The sequence below is a fragment of the Lepidochelys kempii genome, chromosome 6 (assembly GCF_965140265.1).
Source record: "Lepidochelys kempii isolate rLepKem1 chromosome 6, rLepKem1.hap2, whole genome shotgun sequence".
Lineage (NCBI taxonomy): Eukaryota > Metazoa > Chordata > Testudines > Cheloniidae > Lepidochelys > Lepidochelys kempii.
The window spans coordinates 118469962-118490645 of record NC_133261.1 but is presented as its reverse complement, the minus strand read 5'-3'; the positions used below and the strand labels follow the sequence as shown (position 1 = coordinate 118490645).

At 42.7% G+C, this 20684-nt stretch overlaps 1 protein-coding gene across 6 annotated transcripts in view; it reads left to right on the top strand.

Annotated features, from left to right (window-relative positions):
* The window catches only part of ZBTB1 (zinc finger and BTB domain containing 1), a 28878-nt gene extending 8895 nt beyond the window's left edge, over window positions 1-19983 (top strand). For 3 of the 6 annotated variants that reach the window (XM_073349871.1, XM_073349873.1, XM_073349872.1), the window contains exon 2: window positions 674-7234. In XM_073349871.1, coding sequence (XP_073205972.1) covers window positions 694-2829 — 2136 coding nt within the window. In that variant the 5' untranslated portion in view covers window positions 674-693 and the 3' untranslated portion in view covers window positions 2830-7234. Of the gene's footprint in view, window positions 1-673; window positions 7235-13638; window positions 13801-19476 lie in introns of those variants that run through there. The other 3 variants (XR_012159589.1, XM_073349874.1, XM_073349870.1) reach the window with 3 other exon arrangements.
* Window positions 19984-20684: the final 701 nt, after the last annotated feature.

Below are 20684 nucleotides of genomic sequence, written 5' to 3'. Positions count from 1 at the left end.
CTGCTCTTTAAATGGCCATAGTGGATGTTTTGGGCAATGTGGAACATTTCTTCCTCTTTAAGGATTGCTCATATTGTTTCCATGGTTCTCCCAGCCTCCTGATAGCCTAGGCGGGAAAGAATAGTAATTAAACCTATGTTTCCTCCATGACAATGCAGCATCATTGCCAAACCATCCTATGTCACAGTTGTCCAACTTGAGACACATTAAAGGACCCTGATTTTCACTGGATGGATGCGCAGCACTTTCTGAAAACCAGGCCCCTTTAAAGTATCTCAAGTTGGGTACCTAAAATCAGTGTCACGTTTGAAAATCTTGGCTATATTTCTTTGTGGTTTACTTTCCGATTTTTGTACTAGCCGTAGTATTGTTGAGATCAGTACAGGTGTGGCAGTAAAGTTTATTAGTTAACTGGTACTGCAAATCCAGCAGAGGGAGAATGGAATAGTGGATATTTTTATTTTTCTTGGCACCAGTTTACTGGATTTTCTTTAGTAGGTATTTATCTCCAGGAAGACCTTTCCAAGCAGATTATAAAAATAGTAAGAATATAAAATTTTGGACCCAAATTGAAGTTCTTAACAATTGTCCTCTGTATTAAAATAAGCTCCCTCTTACTTTCTGTGCTTATAACTAAATATTTCTTTTCTTTTCTTTTTCTTTTTTTCCACAGGACTGTAATCGGAATACAAGATGGCAAGTACCAGCCACAGCACATATGTCCTTCAGCAGCTAAACAACCAAAGAGAGTGGGGTTTTCTCTGTGACTGCTGCATTGCTATTGATGATATTTATTTTCAAGCACACAAAGCGGTCCTAGCTGCCTGCAGCTCTTATTTTAGGATGTTTTTTATGAACCACCAACACACCACAGCCCAACTGAATCTCAGCAACATGAAGATCAGCGCTGAATGCTTTGATCTCATATTACAGTTTATGTATTTAGGAAAAATTATGACGGCCCCTACCAACTTTGAGCAATTTAAAGTGGCAATGAACTATCTACAGTTATATAACGTGCCTGAATGTTTAGAAGATATACAAGATACAGACTCCTCTAATTTAAAGTGTTCATCTTCTGCTTCTAGTATACAGAATAGTAAAATGATATTTGGTGTGAGAATGTATGAAGACACACTTACTAGAAATGGCAGTGAAGTAAACAGGTGGTGTATGGAGCCACCAAGTTCAACCGTAAACACCTCCCATAACAAAGAGCCGGATGAAGAAGCTTTGCAGCTGGGCAGTTTTCCTGAACAACTGTTTGATGTTTGCAAAAAAAGTACCGTGTCCAAATTCTCTAACACAAAAGATCGTGTGTCACATTCACGCCGCTTTGGAAGAAGCTTTACCTGTGACAGCTGTGGGTTTAGTTTTAGCTGTGAAAAGTTACTGGATGAGCATGTGTTAACATGCACAAATAGGCATTCATACCAAAATACCAGGTTTTATGGTATTGAAAAAATTGACTTTAGTGAAAAAGACGCTACTTCTAAAATACTGTCTGCACAATCAGAGAACTATAAAGGGGATGCCAGTCAAGCAGCCGATGACTCTTCATCTCCAGTGTCAAACATAACAAGCAGGAACAGTAGTATAGTTGCATCTGAGACGTCCGGTGAAGAAGGAAGTAGAGCCACTGAGAGGAAAAGAATTATCATCAAGATGGAACCAGAGGATAACCCAGAAGATGAACTGAAAGATTTTAACATTATTAAAGTGACAGATAAAGACTGTAACGAATCTACTGACAATGATGAATTAGATGATGAACAGGAAGAGCCACTTTACAGATATTATGTTGCAGAAGAGATCAATGAAAAGAGACATTCTCGAAAAACTCTAAAACCCCGGTTGTCTATAGATGAGAATGCAAGAAAGTGTTTAAAAAACGCAAGGCATCTTAACAGGAAAGCCCCCCCAGTGCAGGAAGATGCGGAGAATGCGCCCTGTGAACTGTGTGGGCTAACAATTACAGAAGAAGATTTATCTGCTCATTATTTATCTAAACACATAGAAAATATATGTGCTTGTGGCAAATGTGGCCAAATATTGGTCAAGGGTAGACAGTTACAGGATCATGCACAGACATGTGGAGAACCCCAGGATCTGACAATGAATGGTATAAGAAATGCTGAGGAAAAAATGGACTTAGAAGAGAATCCTGAGGAACAGTCTGAAATAAGGGATATGATGTTTGCAGAGATATTGGAGGACTTCAGGGACAGTCACTTCCAAATGAACAGTCTTCCAAACAAACAGTTATATAAGCATTCTGCCTGTCCTTTCCGATGTCCTAATTGTGGTCAGCGTTTTGAAACTGAAACTCTAGTTGTTGAACATATGTCAAACTGCCTAGAGCAAGATCTGTTTAAGAATGCTATTATGGAAGAGAATGAAAGAGATCACAGACGCAAGCATTTCTGCAATCTTTGTGGGAAAGGATTTTATCAGCGTTGTCACTTACGGGAACATTACACTGTTCATACCAAGGAAAAACAATTTGTTTGCCAGACATGTGGAAAGCAGTTTTTAAGAGAACGTCAGCTGCGGCTCCACAATGATATGCACAAAGGCATGGCCAGGTATGTCTGTTCCATTTGTGATCAAGGAAACTTCAGAAAACATGACCATGTACGGCATATGATATCTCATTTATCAGCTGGAGAGACTATATGCCAGGTCTGCTTTCAGATATTCCCAAATAACGAACAACTGGAGCAGCACATGGATGTTCATCTGTATACATGTGGAGTATGTGGAGCAAAATTTAATTTGAGAAAAGATATGAGATCTCACTATAATGCCAAGCATTTGAAAAGAACATAAGCACAAACATACTGTAAAACAAGCATTAAATAGACAGCAGTGGGAACACCAAAGCAAGGCATACAATATAGCAGACAAAAATTGAATGAATTGTTGAAAACAAGTCTTTTGTGTAAAGACCCTTTTAATCATAGGTGTCTTTGTTGTAGGGTCATTAAGTATATATCTTTTAAGTGTTTAATTATTACATTTTCACTGTTGCGTACTAGCAATTTCTGTTTTTAATTTTATCATTTTACTAAGTAGATACGATACAAATCATTATTTTTAAACTGTAGATTAAAAGCACAAATGTTACCCCTGAACTGACTTCTATTAAACAGTTCTTAGTTTCATGTCCATCCGATGAGTGCTTCAGTATTTACAAGTGTTGTTTCTTCATGTGAAATTTTACATCATGTAGCAATTAATATGCAGGAGCATAATCATTCCTACTATCAAAATCAATTTAAAAAATGAAAACTGATGCCAAGGAATAATTCTTTGCTTTGTGACTCTACAGTCAGCACAGTGCTAGCTGTCCTAGTATTCAGATTCTTAGCATCTTTATTGAGATTCACGTCCCCAGGAATGCTGGTCGGGTTAGGTAGGCGAAGTAAAACCAAGCAAGGCTGCAATGATATGGACAAAGGAAGAAAGAGAGAATTAAGACTACAGTATATAAAATCAAAGAATTCCCATCTGAACAGCCATTTTCCATGCTCGATATTCTAGCTCCGATGCAGTAATGCTTGCCTTCAGTTGCCTATCTGTATCTGCCTGAGTATTTATAACCTACTCATCACAACGGTATCTGACTGTTGAGTGTGAAGAGACTGCTGAGCTTTCTTAATAAGTGCAGCAAAGGTGTTTTATGCCCTTTCAGAATCTTCTCACATACAGACCTCTTTGAATCTAGTGAAACCCTAACATAGAGAGCTTATCTGTTTTATTTTAATGCAGTAAAAAACCACTGTGTGTCAGCTGAGGCAACTTAGTCTTTGAAAGTACAACTGTGGGTCTGAGGGTGGAATCTTAGACACCAGCTGTATAAACAAATACTAACTGCATGGTTGTTAATGATAAGCAGTGGTGAACAAAGAGCATTTGAAGAAACAATAACACCTACTTACATAGTGCTTTTCATCAGCAGATTTCAAAGTGCTTCACAAAAAAAGTCAATACCATTTCACTATTTTACAGATGCAGAAACTGAGGCACAGAGTGGGGAAATGACTTGCCAAAGATCGCCTCGTAGGCCAGTGGCAGAGCTGGGAATAGAATCTAGGTCTCCTGAGTCTCAGTCCAGTGCTCTAACTAGAGTATAATTGCCAGGGATAAGTTTTGAAACCTTGCCATTTTTCAGACTGATTAATTTATAGCTCATAAAACAGAATGTCAGAATATATAAATAAATGGATAAAGTTCACCTAAAAATTGCATATAGCTACTTAATCAAATAAGTATTTTCAGATACTGTATCAAATTTCTGGTTTTATATTCAATTAGAACCGAGTTTTAGATTTGTAAACAAACAATGTGAATGTCTTTCAAGTTGGAGCCTAATACACTGAAGGAAAAGGAAAACTTGGGTCCTGGACCTGCTATCAGACCTGAGCACATGGATCCAATTATAGCATTGGGGCTTCAGCATTTCACATACAAAAAGTACTGTAAAAACTGCATTTCTTTTATACTCCAAAATCCCACAGAAGTCAATGACAGTGGCACTGAACAGCACCCCTAATGTTAATGCATGCTAGTGTTTCCATTATTCCAAAGATTTGTTTTTTTTTCCAGAGATTTGTAATACTTCCATCCCAAGCCACATTGAGCTGAAACTTAACATGTCAGTCCAGAGAACAACCACGCTGGCCGGTGAAAATGCTGTTTTTGTGTCGGTGATTGGTTGTAAAGGGGTGGCTGAGAGAACCAGCCATCTTGTACACTGGAAAACGAAATTTCAAAGTAACGAGTAGAATGGTGTTTGAAAAATAGTTACTTATTAATGAGACATTGTAATGGCAATATTTTATAAAGTGTTTAGGTCACATACAGATTCTCAGACATTTGAGTTACCTCTTGATATACAAATTCCAACTGAGCTGAGAGAGCAGCCAAGGGAACTAAGAGAGAACTTGTGTGTGCAGCAGAGTTGAAAGAAGAGTATTGTGGCCTGGGGTGTGCTGAGAGATTTGGAATGCTGTGGGGGATGCCAGGCAAAGATTGGAACAGCACAGGAGCAGAGACCAAATTAGAATAGTGTAGTGGGAAGTGGAGGGAAAAAAATCCCAAAGGAGGGGGAGTGGATAAAATGTCCCACAGATGCCTGAAGGAACAGAGAGTGAGTATGACTCAACTTGGCTGGGAGAGCTTTCAGCCTGGATTACTAACTCACTGTGGCACCAAACTCTTATTGCAGTTTGTGTACTAAGTATAAAACAGACTTTTGTGCTGGGTGGGCTGTTGTGACACAGCAAAGCTTAGATAAAAGATTGCACTGGGCCAGAGGACTGAAAATGGACCGGAAAATTTAGAGGATGAAACACAGTAGCCAACAGATTATCCCAGAATAAACCGAAGAGCTAAAAGAGTGATTCATAGACCCCTCTGTATTGGGATAGGAGCCATGTTTGCATGTTTGCCTGAACCTGTTAAAACCATGTTTTACACAGTTTGATACCTACTGTGGATGAGCCACAATGGCAGAGGAGGTTTTAATTTGTGAATTGAGTTGTCCCATTGTACATACTGTGTTTTTTCAGTGATTCCCCAGAATACCACCGTTTTCCCATTGCAAGCTGTGTTGTAGTGGCCTTTCCTTTCTCAGTGAGGCGTTCTTCAGTTCTCTCTAAAGCCCTCTAACACCTCTCTTTCAATCAGAGGAATTTGCTGGAGGACGATTTGATGCACTCCCAGCTTTTACCAGCTTGGGCAGTGGAAGAACCAGAACTTCTCTGAGTTTACACATATGTGCCCTGGAAATAATGCTCACTTGGTGATCCAGGAGAGTGAATTGAAGCATCATGGAGAAGTTCAGAGAAGACCAGGCAAGGAGGCACAGAATGGTTGGGAAGGTCCAAGAGGGAATGAAAAGAATCAAGAGTTCCTGTGAACAAATCAAAGGGAGTAAGGACAAATCAGGGAGTACTGCAACTGGGCTATGGGAGAGATGGGAAGAAACACTGTTGTTATGATAGACTTATAAAATTTGTGGACGATACCAAGCTGGAAGGGGTTGCAAGTGCTTTGGAGGATAGGATTAAAACTCAGAATGATCTGGAAAAAATGGAGAAAGTCTTAAGTAAATAGGATGAAATTCATAAGGACAAATGCAAAGTACTCCAAGTAGGAAGGAACAATTAGTTGCTCACATATAAAATGGGAAATGACTGCCTAGGAAGGAGTACTGCAGAAAGAGATCTGGGGATCATATTGGATCACAAGCTAAATATGAGTCAACAGTGTAACGCTCTTGTAAAAAAAGCAAACATCATTCTGGGATGTATTAGCAGGAGTGTTGTAAACAAGACACGAGAAGTAATTCTTCTGCTCTACTCCATGCTGATTAGGCCCCAACTGAAGTATTGTGTCCAGTTGTGGGTGCCACATTTCAGGAAAGATGTGGACAAATTGGAGAAAGTCCAGAGAAGAGCAACAAAAATGATTAAAGGTCTAGAAAACATGACCTATGAGGGAAGATTGAAAAAATTGTGTTTGTTTAGTCTGGAGAAGGGGGCATGATAACAGTTTTAAAGTACATAAAAGATTGTTACAAGGAGCAGGGAGAAAAATTGTTCTTAACCTCTGAGGATAGGACAAGAAGCAGTGGGCTTAAATTGCGGTTTAAGTTGGACATTAGGAAAAACTTCCTAACTGTCAGAGTGCTTAAGCACTGGAATACATTGCCTAGGGAGGTTGTGGAATCTCCATCATTAGGGATTTTTAAAAGCAGATTGGACACAAACCTATCAGGGATGGTCTCTAGATCATACTTACTACTGCCTTGAGTGCAAGGGACTGGGCTAGATGACGTCTTGAGGTCCCTTCTAGTTCTATGATTCTATGAAAGCAGGTATAAGAACAGCATGAGAAAGCTGAAAGAAAGGCCTGGAGTGGCTGAGAATGGCAAGAGAAGAGAAAAAAATTGAAATCGTGCCAATGAGACAAGAGAGTGGGTGAAAGGGAGCTAAACAAGAGTATGCAGACCATTTAATAATGCTGACTAAGGGCAGTGGAATGTTCTTCAGAGAACATAATGATATGGATGCAATAAATACAAAATTACCATGTTCCTGCTCCCCCACAGTGGTAGTGTAGTGTTTTAAAAAAACACCCCATTGACGAGACAGATGCTCAAAAAGCAAATACAGTACTAAATAGTGTTGAAACATTTTCAGTAAAACAAAAACAAATCCCTGGAAATCTCATTGTTACTTGAAAGACAGTGAAGGAGGAACAGAAATTCTTGATGTAGAGTTCTGTTTATCACACTTGTAGTTTTATTCTTCTTGCCATAGTTTCTCTGTATCCACTTCCTATACTAACTGGAATCCTATGCATGTTTAGACTGTATATATGTAATACTGTAAATTGCTTGGGATCTTTGCAGATAAAAGGCACTATATACATGTAGGACCATGTTTTAAAAAAGACTAATAGTTACTTATTTTTCCAAAGGAAAATGAGCACTCTCTTGATTCTCTGCTTCTCCCACCCCTGTATCTTCGGGTGCTTTGTTATTTCTATGTCCAGTGATTTCTCACTGTTCTCCTGCTGCTGCTTTCCACATCCTGGCAGTGGTGTGGGTTGCAACTTTGAAAAAAATTTTACTGGCAACCACATCTCTGCTTTCAGGACTTACTGAGAGCTAAACAGGGAGTTTGTAATGATCTGGAATGAGCTGTTAAATATAACAAATGCTGTTAAGCCAGCTGTAGGTTTGGTACTGCACAGGCAGTTTCACATTTTTAAGAACTTGTTTGTAAAGGTTTCCTTGCAGCTAAGCTATTAATTTAAACACCTGACAGGAATGGTTCTTACACATGGATCTGCCTCACATACATGATTAACAAGTCTCTGTCTCTGTCCACATACCCACTCTCTTGACATGGGGAAAAGCCACCAAATCTACATAAAGGGCAGAGAGACCTGTACATAATCCCTTTCTCTATTCAACTTACCCTTCAGATATGGTCTGGGGAGCCTTTTTTGTTCTCTTGCTATATGCTGGATAACATCCCCCCCACCAACACACACATTCACTCAGTGGGAAGGGGAGGTTTTCATCCCCTACAACTCTGATGGCATAACTGTTGAGGCTCAGAGGGGATAAGTACCTTATGGAAGTTAAGAAGATACATGTAATAGCAGCTTCAAATCTGTTATTTGCAAGATAGGGGCTCTTAGGGGCTCACCTATCCAATAGGGGTTAAGAATCAAAACTTTTCTAACTTTCTTAATTCTAACCCAGTTGTTTTCAAGACGTGCCCCCACAGGACGAAGCGAATGGCTATTTTGAACTTTTAAAATAAGCTGGCTTTAAGCTAAAAGCTAATTTTAAAAAAATTAGGAACACATTTTTAAAAGCTCTTGCTGTTCTTAGTGACTGTAAATTACTTTCCTGATTTTCTTCCAACTTCAAAAAAAATCATCTTTCTGCTAACTATTCTTGAGACATTTCAGTGCAAAAGGATTTTGAGGAGGAAGAGGTTAAAAAAGGGTGAAAATAGAAGTTATAAATTAAATATCTTCTCCAGTCTTATCTACAGAGTCACTGCCATGACGCTGAAATGAATTGTGAACCTTTTTTTCCTAAAAGAAAAAATCTTAATTTGTAACAGAGAAAGAGACAGCATGGTTCAGGAATGGATTCATCTTGACAAAAATATTCAGCACTGAAATGAACAGCCTTTGCTGCTTTTCATAGGCTTGCGTGAACTGGTGCCAGCATTGAGTGGAAATGTTGCTGGAATCTGTCTTGTCTTCATGCCATTTTTGTCTACAAATAACTCATAATATTTTCTCAAGAACTAGTAGGGAAACAATATTGTGCATTATACTTCCAGTGAGACTGCGTCCAGCGGTGATACTTTTCTGTGTGCATTCTTTATGAATGTTGAGAACTGTAACTATATTAGGGAGTTTTACATGAGCATATTTAAGAACAATGTCATACATTCATGGGACGAGAAATCACTAGCTGATCACCTAAGGTGCAGGTTTTCACCTGGCCATTTATCTGGAGTGCCCAACTTGACCCCAAATGAGTCACAAAGGCCTGAATTTCAAAAGTGTTGAGCACCCTCAACTCTATCTGAAGTCAATGGAGGCACTTCTGACAATCAGCACCAAAGGGCATCAAATGAAATACACACAGTTAGTGGTCACTTTAAAAATATGGGCCTGTCTCATAGTAGGATTGATTTCTTTACACCTTATTTTAATTCTTCTTCATTCATATCTTTAATGGGGAAACAAGAAGCCTTCATCCTTTGCTAATTTCTTTGAAAATACTGCACCAGAAGTCTTCATGCAGATACAACCACAAAAACAATGCTGCTTTTAGCACTTCCTGTGGGAGAAAAAAGCTAATTCTTGCAGTTCATGAAAGAACTTTGATCTCTATGTCCAGTCCCGGTGCCTTCGCTCAGCTTTTACGCAAGCTAATTAGCCATTCACATCAGTGAGAGTTTTGCCTAAGTGCTGAATAAGAATTTAGTCCTAGATATTATGCAGCAGGAGGTGAGTAAAAAAAATTAATGAGATTCTGTAATTGGCATTAGGCCCCTCGGATGAAATGAGAAGGTTCTGTCCCCAAATTCCCAAACCCCTAGAGATCTGTTTGGATCATAGGAATTCACTGGAAGCAAAGCGTGTCTGCACTACTTTTGAGCTCCCTTACCTGTCTCCTCAGCTTCAGGGCAGAGTGTTTTCAGTGGAGCCACATTGCTATAGTTGTTGCGACATCAGTATTGCCAACCCCAAGCATTCAAAAATTGGCTTAAAACTCATGAGGTTTTTTTTTTATTTAGATATGTATGAGATTTTTACTTTCACATGAATCTGGGAGCTAGTGGTTTAAGAAACAAATGATAAAATGACAAGAGTTAGTTGGCAACACTACAACAGGTACCTTCCATTTCCTCCTTTCTTTCCTCCTTCTTGCTACCACAAGTAGAAGTGGTTATCAGAGTTAACTCTACTTCAAAACTGACGGGCAGAAAAAAGTGATCTCCTCCCTCTCTCCACAGATAGAGCCCCCAAATCCCTGGAAGGGCCTGGAGCTGAATAATTCCAGAGAGATTACACTCCCTCCTGTTTCCCTCAGACAAGGATTTGTACAGCTTTATTTTCCTACTATGTATGTGCTTCTAAAATTGTAGAAAACTTTGTATGAGACATTATGGGCTGGTCTACACTGAAAACTTACATTAGCATAGCTAATCTCAGGGGTATAAAAAATCCATCCCTCCAATTCTTCCATCGACCTAACTACTGCCTCTCGGGGAGGTGGATTAACTAGAACAATGGAAAAACCTCTCGTGTCGCTGTAGCGAGTGTCTACACTGTAGCATTTCAAGTGTAGACATACTTAAAATAGCATGAATCAACCCAGGCCTGAATTGGAATGCATTTACACAAATAGCCAGTTAAGGTTATGCTGGCAGCCTTAATTCTGACATACCCCGACAGTTGAGTGCACCTGTAATGTTCTGTTAACAAAACAAATTCGCTTTGTAGTGTAGCTCTGGCATTGTCTGCCACACAACCAGGGCCACGTTTCAAAGTTTTGTCAGAATGCCTAGGTGAAAAAACCCGCACCCCTCACTGACATAGCTATGCTGGCAAAAAAAACCTAGGTAGGTGCAGCTATAGCAGCCAACGAGTCCTTTTGCCAATATAGCTTATGACATTTGGAGAGGAGATTTATGTATCCAGCCAAAAGATCTCCATTTCTCGGAATAAGTTGGAACTCCACCAGGATACTCTGCCAGTATAGCTATACAGCTATAGCTGCATCAGCAAAGCCTTGTAGACTAGCCCTAAGTAACAGCATTGGGTCTGATCTATAACGGTTTGGGAAATGATAGTAGCACCTTTCGAACAAGGATGGTGTTTAATTGCAGTTTATCATGTGTCAATGTGGGTCCTGCTGCCAGGACAGACAGGCCTATATGTTTGGTATTAAAGCTCCTGAGTAACCAAAAATTAGCACAAACAGAAAAATCAGTCAATTGAAATATCTGAAAATTCACTGATATAATGTGTCAATTCCCCTTGCTTTGTTTTGTTTGTGAGAATAATTAAATGACCAGTGCAAGGAAGTTTCCTTTTGGGAATGTCAAATATCTGGTCAAATACAGTGTAGTCAGGACCCCAAATACAAACAGACTACTAAAAATTAGCTTGAAGCAGAGCAACTTAGAGCGAATAACAGCAGAAATTGTCTGTGGCCTTCTATGCCCCAGAACTAACTATCTTGGTCTGCGATCTTGGTCTGCTAATCAAAACAAACCAGTCCCACGTGTGTTTAAATTAGCTGTGCACCTTCCATGCACCACAACTCCATACCTATGCCTGCTTTTCTCCCTCACCAGGGGACAGCAGCCTATGCATAAACCCGAGAGGGTGCAGGATAGCGTATGGGCTATTTATTTAAAACATACAAGCTAGGTGTATGAATTGGAGCCCCACCTTTCAAGAATCATTAAAGAATGGGCATGGGAAGCTGCTGCCACTATCAGTTACCGTAGTGGGTGCACCATCTCCCTTACATGTTTTAATAGGACTTTTCCTCAATCTCTGATTTCCATTTGGCCTGTAGAAAGTGGTGTGGGGAAGGAAATTTTTGACCCATTGTGTCCCTCTATTCTCCCTGGCTGAGTTCTGGAAGATGGCCCTTTAGAATTTTTCTTTGGCTGGCTAAATCACCAGACTTGAGAAAATCTCTAAGTAATATCTTTTATTATTTGTACATGTATGTATAGGCCAAGTTTGTCCCCTCGACCTGACATAATTGCAGCGTATGCAAAAAGAGTAAGTAGCTATACAGATATATAATACAGAGCCAACTTGTTGTCCGTCCAACCCCTCATTTTGTTTACAAACAGCAAAACAGATCACAAATTTGCTCTGATTTTTAAGAAGCTACAGAAGGCTACACTGTTTATCAAAAGAACAGGAGAACTTGTGGCACCTTAGAGACTAACAAATTTATTCTCTCTGCCAATGTCAATATATTTCTGTTCCTTAGGGTTGTGTGGGCTCCATCTGGTGGTTAATTTAAAACATGTCCGCTTTTATTTAAACAGAGATTGACTGTAGTTTAGTTGAGACTTGAATATTTGAAGATTGCAGAATCAGATTCTGCTGAGGCTCTGATTTCATTTAAAACATCTGCTCTTAGGGTAACTGGGATGACTTTACAGATTGGTAGTAGGATACAGAGCTTTCTACTGTGGCTGGCAAGTTCAAATCTCATTTAGCTCACTAGGGGGCTTAAAATCATCAGCAATGGCAACTGTTCACTGGTTTGCAAAGTGAGCTGGTGGGGACAGCCCAGTACATAAACTACCACTACAGTTGGCACTAATCAACAATCTTTTTGCAATCTCGTCAGAAAGATCAAGCATTAATGTGCATGATGACTAATGCTACCTTCCCACTCCGAAAGGTGGTCCCTGCAAAATCACTTTGTGTACTTTAGAGGGGTGGCGTAAAGAAGTTTACGAGTGCTTGTGCCTGAGCTGTATATGATCTGTGGATACATAAAGATCTTTGATTTTACAAGGTTATCAGTCCAGCTCCTTGTATAAACATTAATATTCATAGAGAAAATTAATAATTTGGTATGATTTTACTCAGTTTGAATGCAATAAATCCTTTTTTCTGAACAAAACAAGGGCATTTCTCTAACTGTAAACTGGTCAAATCAAAGTCATGAGGCATCCATCAGTTCAATGAGACCTACTGGAAAGCATCACCTATCATCCAATACAGAAAGTTATGTAGACATATTGGGTCCAATACAGCTGTGATTTAAACAGAGATGAAACGTACACATCAGGTGTAAGTTGATCAGAAAATGTATGTAAGTAATGGATGTAAGGAGTGTTCCTTACACCATTTGACAGTCAAGAAGGTGCAATTTATACACCAACAGGGCAAAAGGCAAATAACAGGAAATGCAACAAATAGGATTATCTTTACAGTTTAAATTCACGTCTGTTTTCTGGACAGTTTACGCCTGATGTTTAACTTATGCTGACATTTGTCACAAATGCATTTGGCCCAGCGACTTTAAGGAGAGTTGTAAGTGCTTGCACCAGGATTGAATTTGGCCGAGTAGCGCTACCTGTTTGGGTTCAATAGCATTGTTACAACATAGCTCAACAACAAACTGAAGAGACTAAGACAAATATGGAGCATTCTTTCAGAAGGGCGACTGCCCCAACCTACGAGACCAGTTGAAGGGAGGCAGCTCTCTCTTAACCACTAAGTCAAGCCATAAACCACAAGTCCTTACTAAAGTGTTGAGAACTGGATCAAAAAGAAAGAAGGGCAACATATTTAATCAAAATGAAAAGTTCACTTTTGGAACAAACTTGGGACAAACTTGGGACAATGTTTAAGATTAATTGGGAGTGAGGGGAGAGAAAAATCTTTTTAAGTGACATGGTTCCCTAACTTGATGTCCATTGTGAGTACAACTGAAAAAGTAACATCTAAAGCAAAAACAAAGCATAGAGGTGGGAAGGATAATGGGACGGCACCTGAGTGTGGGCTTCTGCCTCTTGATATTTTTCTTGCATTTCTTTTGTGTGGCAGTAGTGAAATAGGGACATCTAAGCTTCTGAGGAATTGAAAGATCCAAGTTTGAAGAGGACATGGGGGAGAAGCAGTGTGCAAAAGACTTCTTTAAACTCAGAACCACATATGCCAGACCTGAACTAGCACCATCTTTGCCTTGCTGACAGACTACACCAGCTGGTAATGGCGCCAACAGCAGAGTCGAATTAGAGTGCTCAGTAAAAGCCCTTTGGGACTTGTCTCCATATTGTATTATAAAACTGACTTACATGTGACTCTACTTACATCTCTGGAAAACAAACTGAAATTTCATCTCTCAGGGCAGATAACCATAGGAGCCATATGCTAGGTGTTGAAGACTACACTGAAATGGGCTGCCAAACCTTGCTAATCACTTGCTGCAGTCCTTTTCTAAAATGAAAATGGCGAAGGTTGCTATCAAAACCTTTAGACTTTTAAAAAAATTTAGAATTTCATCAATACAAATTAACAAGATCTAATTTTAATGTATTCAGGGCAACTACAATAATAAAGAGTTAAAACAACATCCACGTTTGTTCTAGTCTGGAGAATAAGGTAAAAAACCCCAAAACTATGTGGGGTCATGTGGAAGGATACAACCGGCACTGAGGCTCCCGGTCCAGAGATGACAGGTTTCAGAGTAGCAGCTGTGTTAGTCTGTATTTGCAAAAAAGAAAAGGAGGACTTGTGGCACCTTAGAGATTAATAAATTTATTTGAGCATAAGCTTTCGTGAGCTACAGCTCACTTAATCGGATGCATTTAGTGGAAAATACAGTGGGGAGATTTATATACACAGAGAACATGAAACAATGGGCGTTACCATACACACTGTAACAAGAGTGATCAGGTATGGTGAGCTATTACCAGAAGGAGAGTGGGGGAGAAAAAACCTTCTGTAGGATAATCAAGGTGGGCCATTTCCAGCAGTTGACAAGAACTTCTGAGGAACGTGGGGGGAGGAGGAGGGAATAAACATGGGGAAATAGTTTTACTTTGTGTAATGACCCATCCACTCCCAGCCTTTATTCAAGCCTAAGTTAATTGTATCCAGTTTGCAAATTAATTCCAATTCAGCAGTCTCTCGTTGGAGTCTGTTTTTGAAGTTTTTTTGTTGAAGAATTGCTACTTTTAGGTCTGTAATCGAGTGACCAAAGAGATTGAAATGTTCTCCGACTGGTTTTTGAATGTTCTAATTCTTGATATCTGATTTGTGTCCATTTATTCTTTTATGTAGAGACTGTCCAGTTTGACCAATGTACATGGCAGAGGGGCATTGCTGGCACATGATGGCATATATCACATTGGTAGATGTGCAGGTGAACGAGCCTCTGATAGTGTGGCTGATGTGATTAGGCCCTATGATGGTGTCCCCTGAATAGATATGTGGACACAGTTGGCAACGGGCTTGGAGACTTTAATTTGCCTGTTGCCTCCCTCCTGCCATCACCAATTTCTGATCTTGATATTGAAGATCTGTGAAGCACAGTACTTATAAGTAGGGGTAAAGAGATAGTGCTGGAATCCTATTACAAGATTGGTGAATTAATGTGACAGACTGATTGGCTGTGGACATGATTGTGAAATAATCTTCAAAGGGAACAGTATGCACTTTGCTGGGCGTGTGAGCCTTGCAAGGTGGGCCTAAAGGAGAGAAGGAGGCATTCATTTTCTGACTCAAGCATCTTAGCATTCCTAAGATTTCCAGCTAAATAAGGAGAACAGAGAACAAGGCATTCAGGGTTTAGCATTCAGGGTTTGGATAGATTAAAAAAAAACATTAAGCTTTCCCCCTACAGATCAAAATGGATCAGATTCAGACATTTCAGTAGACTAAAAATATTGATTTAGCATTATATACTGCTATAGCTTTGCATCTCACTGATTCTACTTATGGCTGTAAAAAGATGTTATGCTTTTCTTAAGCAATAATTGTTATATAGAGAAGCGTTTGTGCATATTTTTACTTATAACTTGCATTTGCTTGCTTCTTCTTCGAGAGATTGCTCATGTGTATTCCACAATAGGTGTGCGTGCTCGCCATGTGCACTGGTGCCGGAAGCTTTTCCCCTAGCAGTACTCACAGGGGGAGCTCCCCCCCGCAACCCCTGGAGCGGCGCCTGTCTGGCACGGTATAAGGGGAGGGGGGCTGCACTCCCTCCACCCTCAGTTCCTTCTTGCTGCCAGTGAAGGTGCGTCAGAACTGCTCAGCTCCAGATTTGCTGCAGCTCGTCCCCAGAACTCTTTGTTTGTTCAGTAGTACTGTAGTCAGTTAGCTAATTCAGTTAGTTTAGTTAGTCATTGAGCCAGGACCGGGGCATGCCCCGCACCTGAGCCTTTAAGTCGTGCGGCTCTTGTAGGCGCTCTATGCCAAGGAGCGACCCACATGTGGATTGTTTGCGCGGCTTGGGAGAAACCCATATCAGCGAAAGGCGCAAGATCTGCAAGTCTTTCAAGCCCTTGTCTAAAAAAGAAAGGGACATTAGGCTCCGGGCCATCCTGATGGAGTTGCGCTGGCCCCGACCCCGGCACACCGATCCAAACCGGTACCTGGCACCGCAGCGTCGGTACACAGAGACCCTCTGGTACCATCATCCAGTCAGCACCGCTCCTCATCCACAGGCTACGCCAAGAGGACCAGAAAGACTCCCTCTTCGCAACAGCACCGAGGGAAGTCTGGGACAGAGGCTAGGCCCATGTCAGGTAGTCCTTGATCCCCATCAGGCCCTAGGCCTCCAACTCACGTTGAGCTGAGTAGCCTGGCCCCTTCGGAGCAGGCCTCTCCAGATGTCTGGATGCCATCTACACCCGAAGCCCTCCAAGCAGCCAAGAATGTCACGTCGATGCCGGTGCCCGGAGCTCCGCCGATGTTGGCCCCACACTCCAGAGTCAAGCCGCCGCTGGGATCACTGCAGTCGCCACTGGCCCGGTACCAGTCTCGGTCGAGGGAACGTTCCTGCTCACCGCCCAGCGACCGTTCAGGGCTCAGTCCAATTGGATCGCCCTCAACGCCGGCCAGACTGCCCGGATGGGTGCCGTCTGACTGGGACTCCTGGCACCACACGTCTTCACAAAGTGAATACTGACGGGACAATGGCGGACGTCGCCAATGGTCCTTGTCTCGCAGGAGATACCACAGTCTGTCGTGGCACAATCATCGACGCCATTCCCACTCGGACTCCCGTTCCAAGTCTCCGCAAAGGCACCGTAGCCCCGGGTGTCCATCACTAGCGTCTCACTGACACAGGTCCACCCATCAAGGCCGTTCGCGGAGCAGCTACTACCATCTGTGCTGCTCCTCTGTGTCGAGATCGCGGTCCCATGGCAGACATAGATCCCAGCACCGCCGATAGTCCCGGTCCAGAGGCAGCAGCGGATCATGTGCCAGCCCAGCCTCCCCTCACAGCCGCCTGTCTACAGGCTAAGCTAACCAGCCCAAACAGCCGGCCCTCCTGGTGCCTCAGCAAGCGCAATGGCACCAAATGTTGTGGCTGGCCCAGTGGCACCAGTGGGCACCATGGCCTCCAGCGCAGCCCCCAGTGGGGCTTGCTCGGTGGCCTGGGCCTCGGAAGCACTGTTGGCGTCCGTCCTTAGACCGCCAAAAAAAAGGTCGGTGGGACCTGTGTCCTTGGTACCATGCCCAGAGTCCGACCAGGTGGTGGATCCTCCGGTGCTGGACGACACCAAAAGCACCGCACCAGCATCGCCCCTTCTGGAGGAGCTGATTGCAGCCCCGCCCAGCTCCATCCTGCAGGAGGACTACCAGGCTGACCAAGACCTCCTAAAAAGGGGGGCAGTGAGCCTCCATCTCCAGGCTGAGGAGATGGAAGAGCCCTCAGATTCTCTGTTCAATGTGCTGTCCCCTTCAGCACTGGGCAGGGTGGCCTTGCTGCTCCATGAAGGGGTGGCAAGAATTTCAAATGCCCTGTGGCAAACACCAGCCTCGCTGGCTCCCATCTCTAAAAAGGTGGAGCACAAGTACTTTGTACCCACAAAGGGACCCGAGTAGCTGTATACCCCCCCCCGGCGCCCAAATCCTTGGTGGTCGAGTCGGTCAACCACAGGGAGCAGCAGGGGCAACTGTCCCCGACCCCCAAAAACAAAGACTCCTGGAGGCTGGATACTTTCGGGAGAAAAGTTTATTCGTCGTCAAGCTTTCAGCTACGAGTACCAAACCATCAGGCTCTCCTGGGTCGCTACGAGTTTAACCTCGGAATCCCTCCCCAAGTTTGAGGACTCCCTCCGGGAGCACAATAAGAAGGAGTTTAAGGCACTCGTGGAGGAAGGGATGGTGGCTGCAAGGGCATTGCTGCAGGCCGCTTTGGATGCAGCAGACACGGCTGCACGGTCCATGGCCTCAGTGGTGTCCATGAGACAGGCATCATGGCTTCTGCTCTCTGGGCTCTCCAGCGAAGCGCAGTCGTCAGTACAGGATCTCTCTTGTACCAAGGGTACCAAGGGTACACTTGGCAGCCATATCGGCCTTTCATCCCCGGTGCAAGGGCACATGGTATTTTCCCTTGCTATGATCGGCCGGTTCCTTAAGGGTTTGGACTGTCTATACCCATATTCCAAGCCCCTGCTTCCACAGTGGGACCTAAACCTGGTGCTGGCTCATCTCACGAGGGCCCCATTTGAACCACTGACCATGTGTTCTTGGTCTCACCTCTCATGGAAGGTGGCCTTCCTGGTAGCTATCACATTGGCCAGGTGGGTCTCAGAGCTCAGGGCCCTAACCTCCGAACCGCGGTATACAGTTTTTCAAAAGGACAAGGTCCAGCTCCGCCCACACCCTGTGTTCCTCCCCAAGGTGGTCTCCACCTACCACATGGGTCAGGACATTTTTTTGCCAGTCCTCTGCCCCAAGACTCACGCCACTAATGAGGAACACCATCTGCACACGCTCTACGTGAGACAAGCTCTGGCTTTCTACCTCGAGTGAACCAAGCCGTTCAGAAAGTCTTCGCAACTTTCATCACCTCAGCTGAGCGAGCGAAGGGTCAGCTGATTTCCACTCAGCGGCTTTCTAAGTGGATCACTTTGTGCATCCGTTCCTGTTATGAGCTGGTGGGGATTCCCCTGCCGCCCATTGTGAGGGCAGACTCGATTCGGGCGCATGCCTCGTCAGCTGCCTTCGTGGCCCACGTCCCCATCCAGGACATTTGTAGGGCCACCACGTGGTCTTTGGTTCACACGTTCACCTCGCACTATGCGATCGTCTCCTAGGCCTGGGATGATGCCAGGTTCAGCAAGGTGGTACTCCGTCCTGAGAACTTGTGAACTCCTACCCACCTCCAACAGATATAGCTTGGAATCACCTATTGTGGAATACACATGAGCAATCACTTGAAGACAGTTACCTTTTCCGTAACTGGTGTTCTTCGAGATGTGTTGCTCATGTCTCTTCCACATACCACCCTCCTTCCCCTCTGTTGGAGTGGTCTGGCAAGAAGGAACTGAGGGTGGGGGGAGCACAGCCCACCCTTATACCGCGCCAGGCAGGCGCCGCTCCACGGTTTTCAGGGGGGGTGCTCCCCCCTGCAGGTACTGCTAGGGGAAAAACTTCTGGTACCGGTGCATGTGCATTCCACCTATTATGGAATAGACATGAGCAACACATCTTGAAGAACACCAATTATGGAAAAGGTAACTGTCTTTTCTTTGACATGCTTAGCATATTGTCTATAGTGCTGCTTGTGTAGGCCATGTGCCTAGGCTTGCCTTTCTCTTTATAGTTCTATAAAGTTGCTACAGTGTACAAATGCTAGAAAAAATATTAAAGTATCTGTGGGTTGGGATGCTTTATTTGATTATATACTCCTAAATATTTTAACAGGTAGAAGTGTAAAGGGAGATCAAGAATACGTTACCACACCTTTAAAGGATCCAGTACTGCTGGGGATGTTCATGAGTCTGGCCCTGTGGCTATTTTAAAACAACAGTAAAAAAGACGATTCAAGTGTGAACATGAAAAGAGGAGAGAGACAGAACCCACTGGAGAGTCCTTCAGGGAGAAGACACAACATAGCTAAGACATTGACAGGAAATGGAGCTAATCTTCCAGAGAGAATGGGAAACCTGTGGGACTGTCAGGATTTGCAACACCTACAAGGCAAGAAGAGGGAAATGTACACAGCTTTAACGGATAACATTGCACCGCTCTGGGCCTACCCAAATTACTTATGCAAAGGGGGTCTGGAGCAGGCTGTGACTGCTGTAACATAGCAATTATTTGTAGTCTCTGTAAAACAGCATTGGGGGCATCCTAGGTTTTAAAGGTATTACTTTAAATTCCTAATTCATGTTTTGATACAGTATCTTTAATAAAATTTTATTATTCAAAGGTCTGCTTATTAATCTCATTTAGTATCTTCTCTTCTCTTGCCTGGGTAAAAGCCAGCACAGCAACAGAATATAGCTCCAGCTAATATCTGCTTCCTCTGCATTCCCAATTTTTTTCCATTTGCCTGATAAGATGGACAGTTTGGGAAACTGAGGCAATACACAGTGAAAACAAAGTAAAGAGAAAAATAATGTAGAGAAATCTTTAGCACTGATACAGTTCCATTCGCTCCAAAGTGCTCTATACTAAACATTAGCTAATTGAATCAAAATGAATAATAAAGATGTACTGAGTCATGAATACAAAGTAGATAGTTAAGCTGTATTTGCACTAGATCTTTCTTTTTTCCCTGTTAAGTTTTCCTGCCATTCCAGGTCTACAGTGGCAGGAATAGTGGGAATACAAGTGTAGATGGCTGTCAGTGTTTTAATACTGCTCAAGTAAGATCTATGCAACACTGAGGTTAAAACATAGAATATCAAGGTTGGAAAGGACCTCAGGAGGTCATCTAGTCCACCAATCCCCAATTTTTGCCCCAGATCCCTAAATGGCCCCCTCAAAGATGGAACTCACAACCCTGGGTTTAGTAAGCCAATGTTCAAACCACTGAGCTATCTCTCCCCCCAGCATGATTACTAGCATCCTATCTACACTAAAGCTCGCACCTTTGCTACTGTCAGTGGAATGTGCACTGGTGGGAA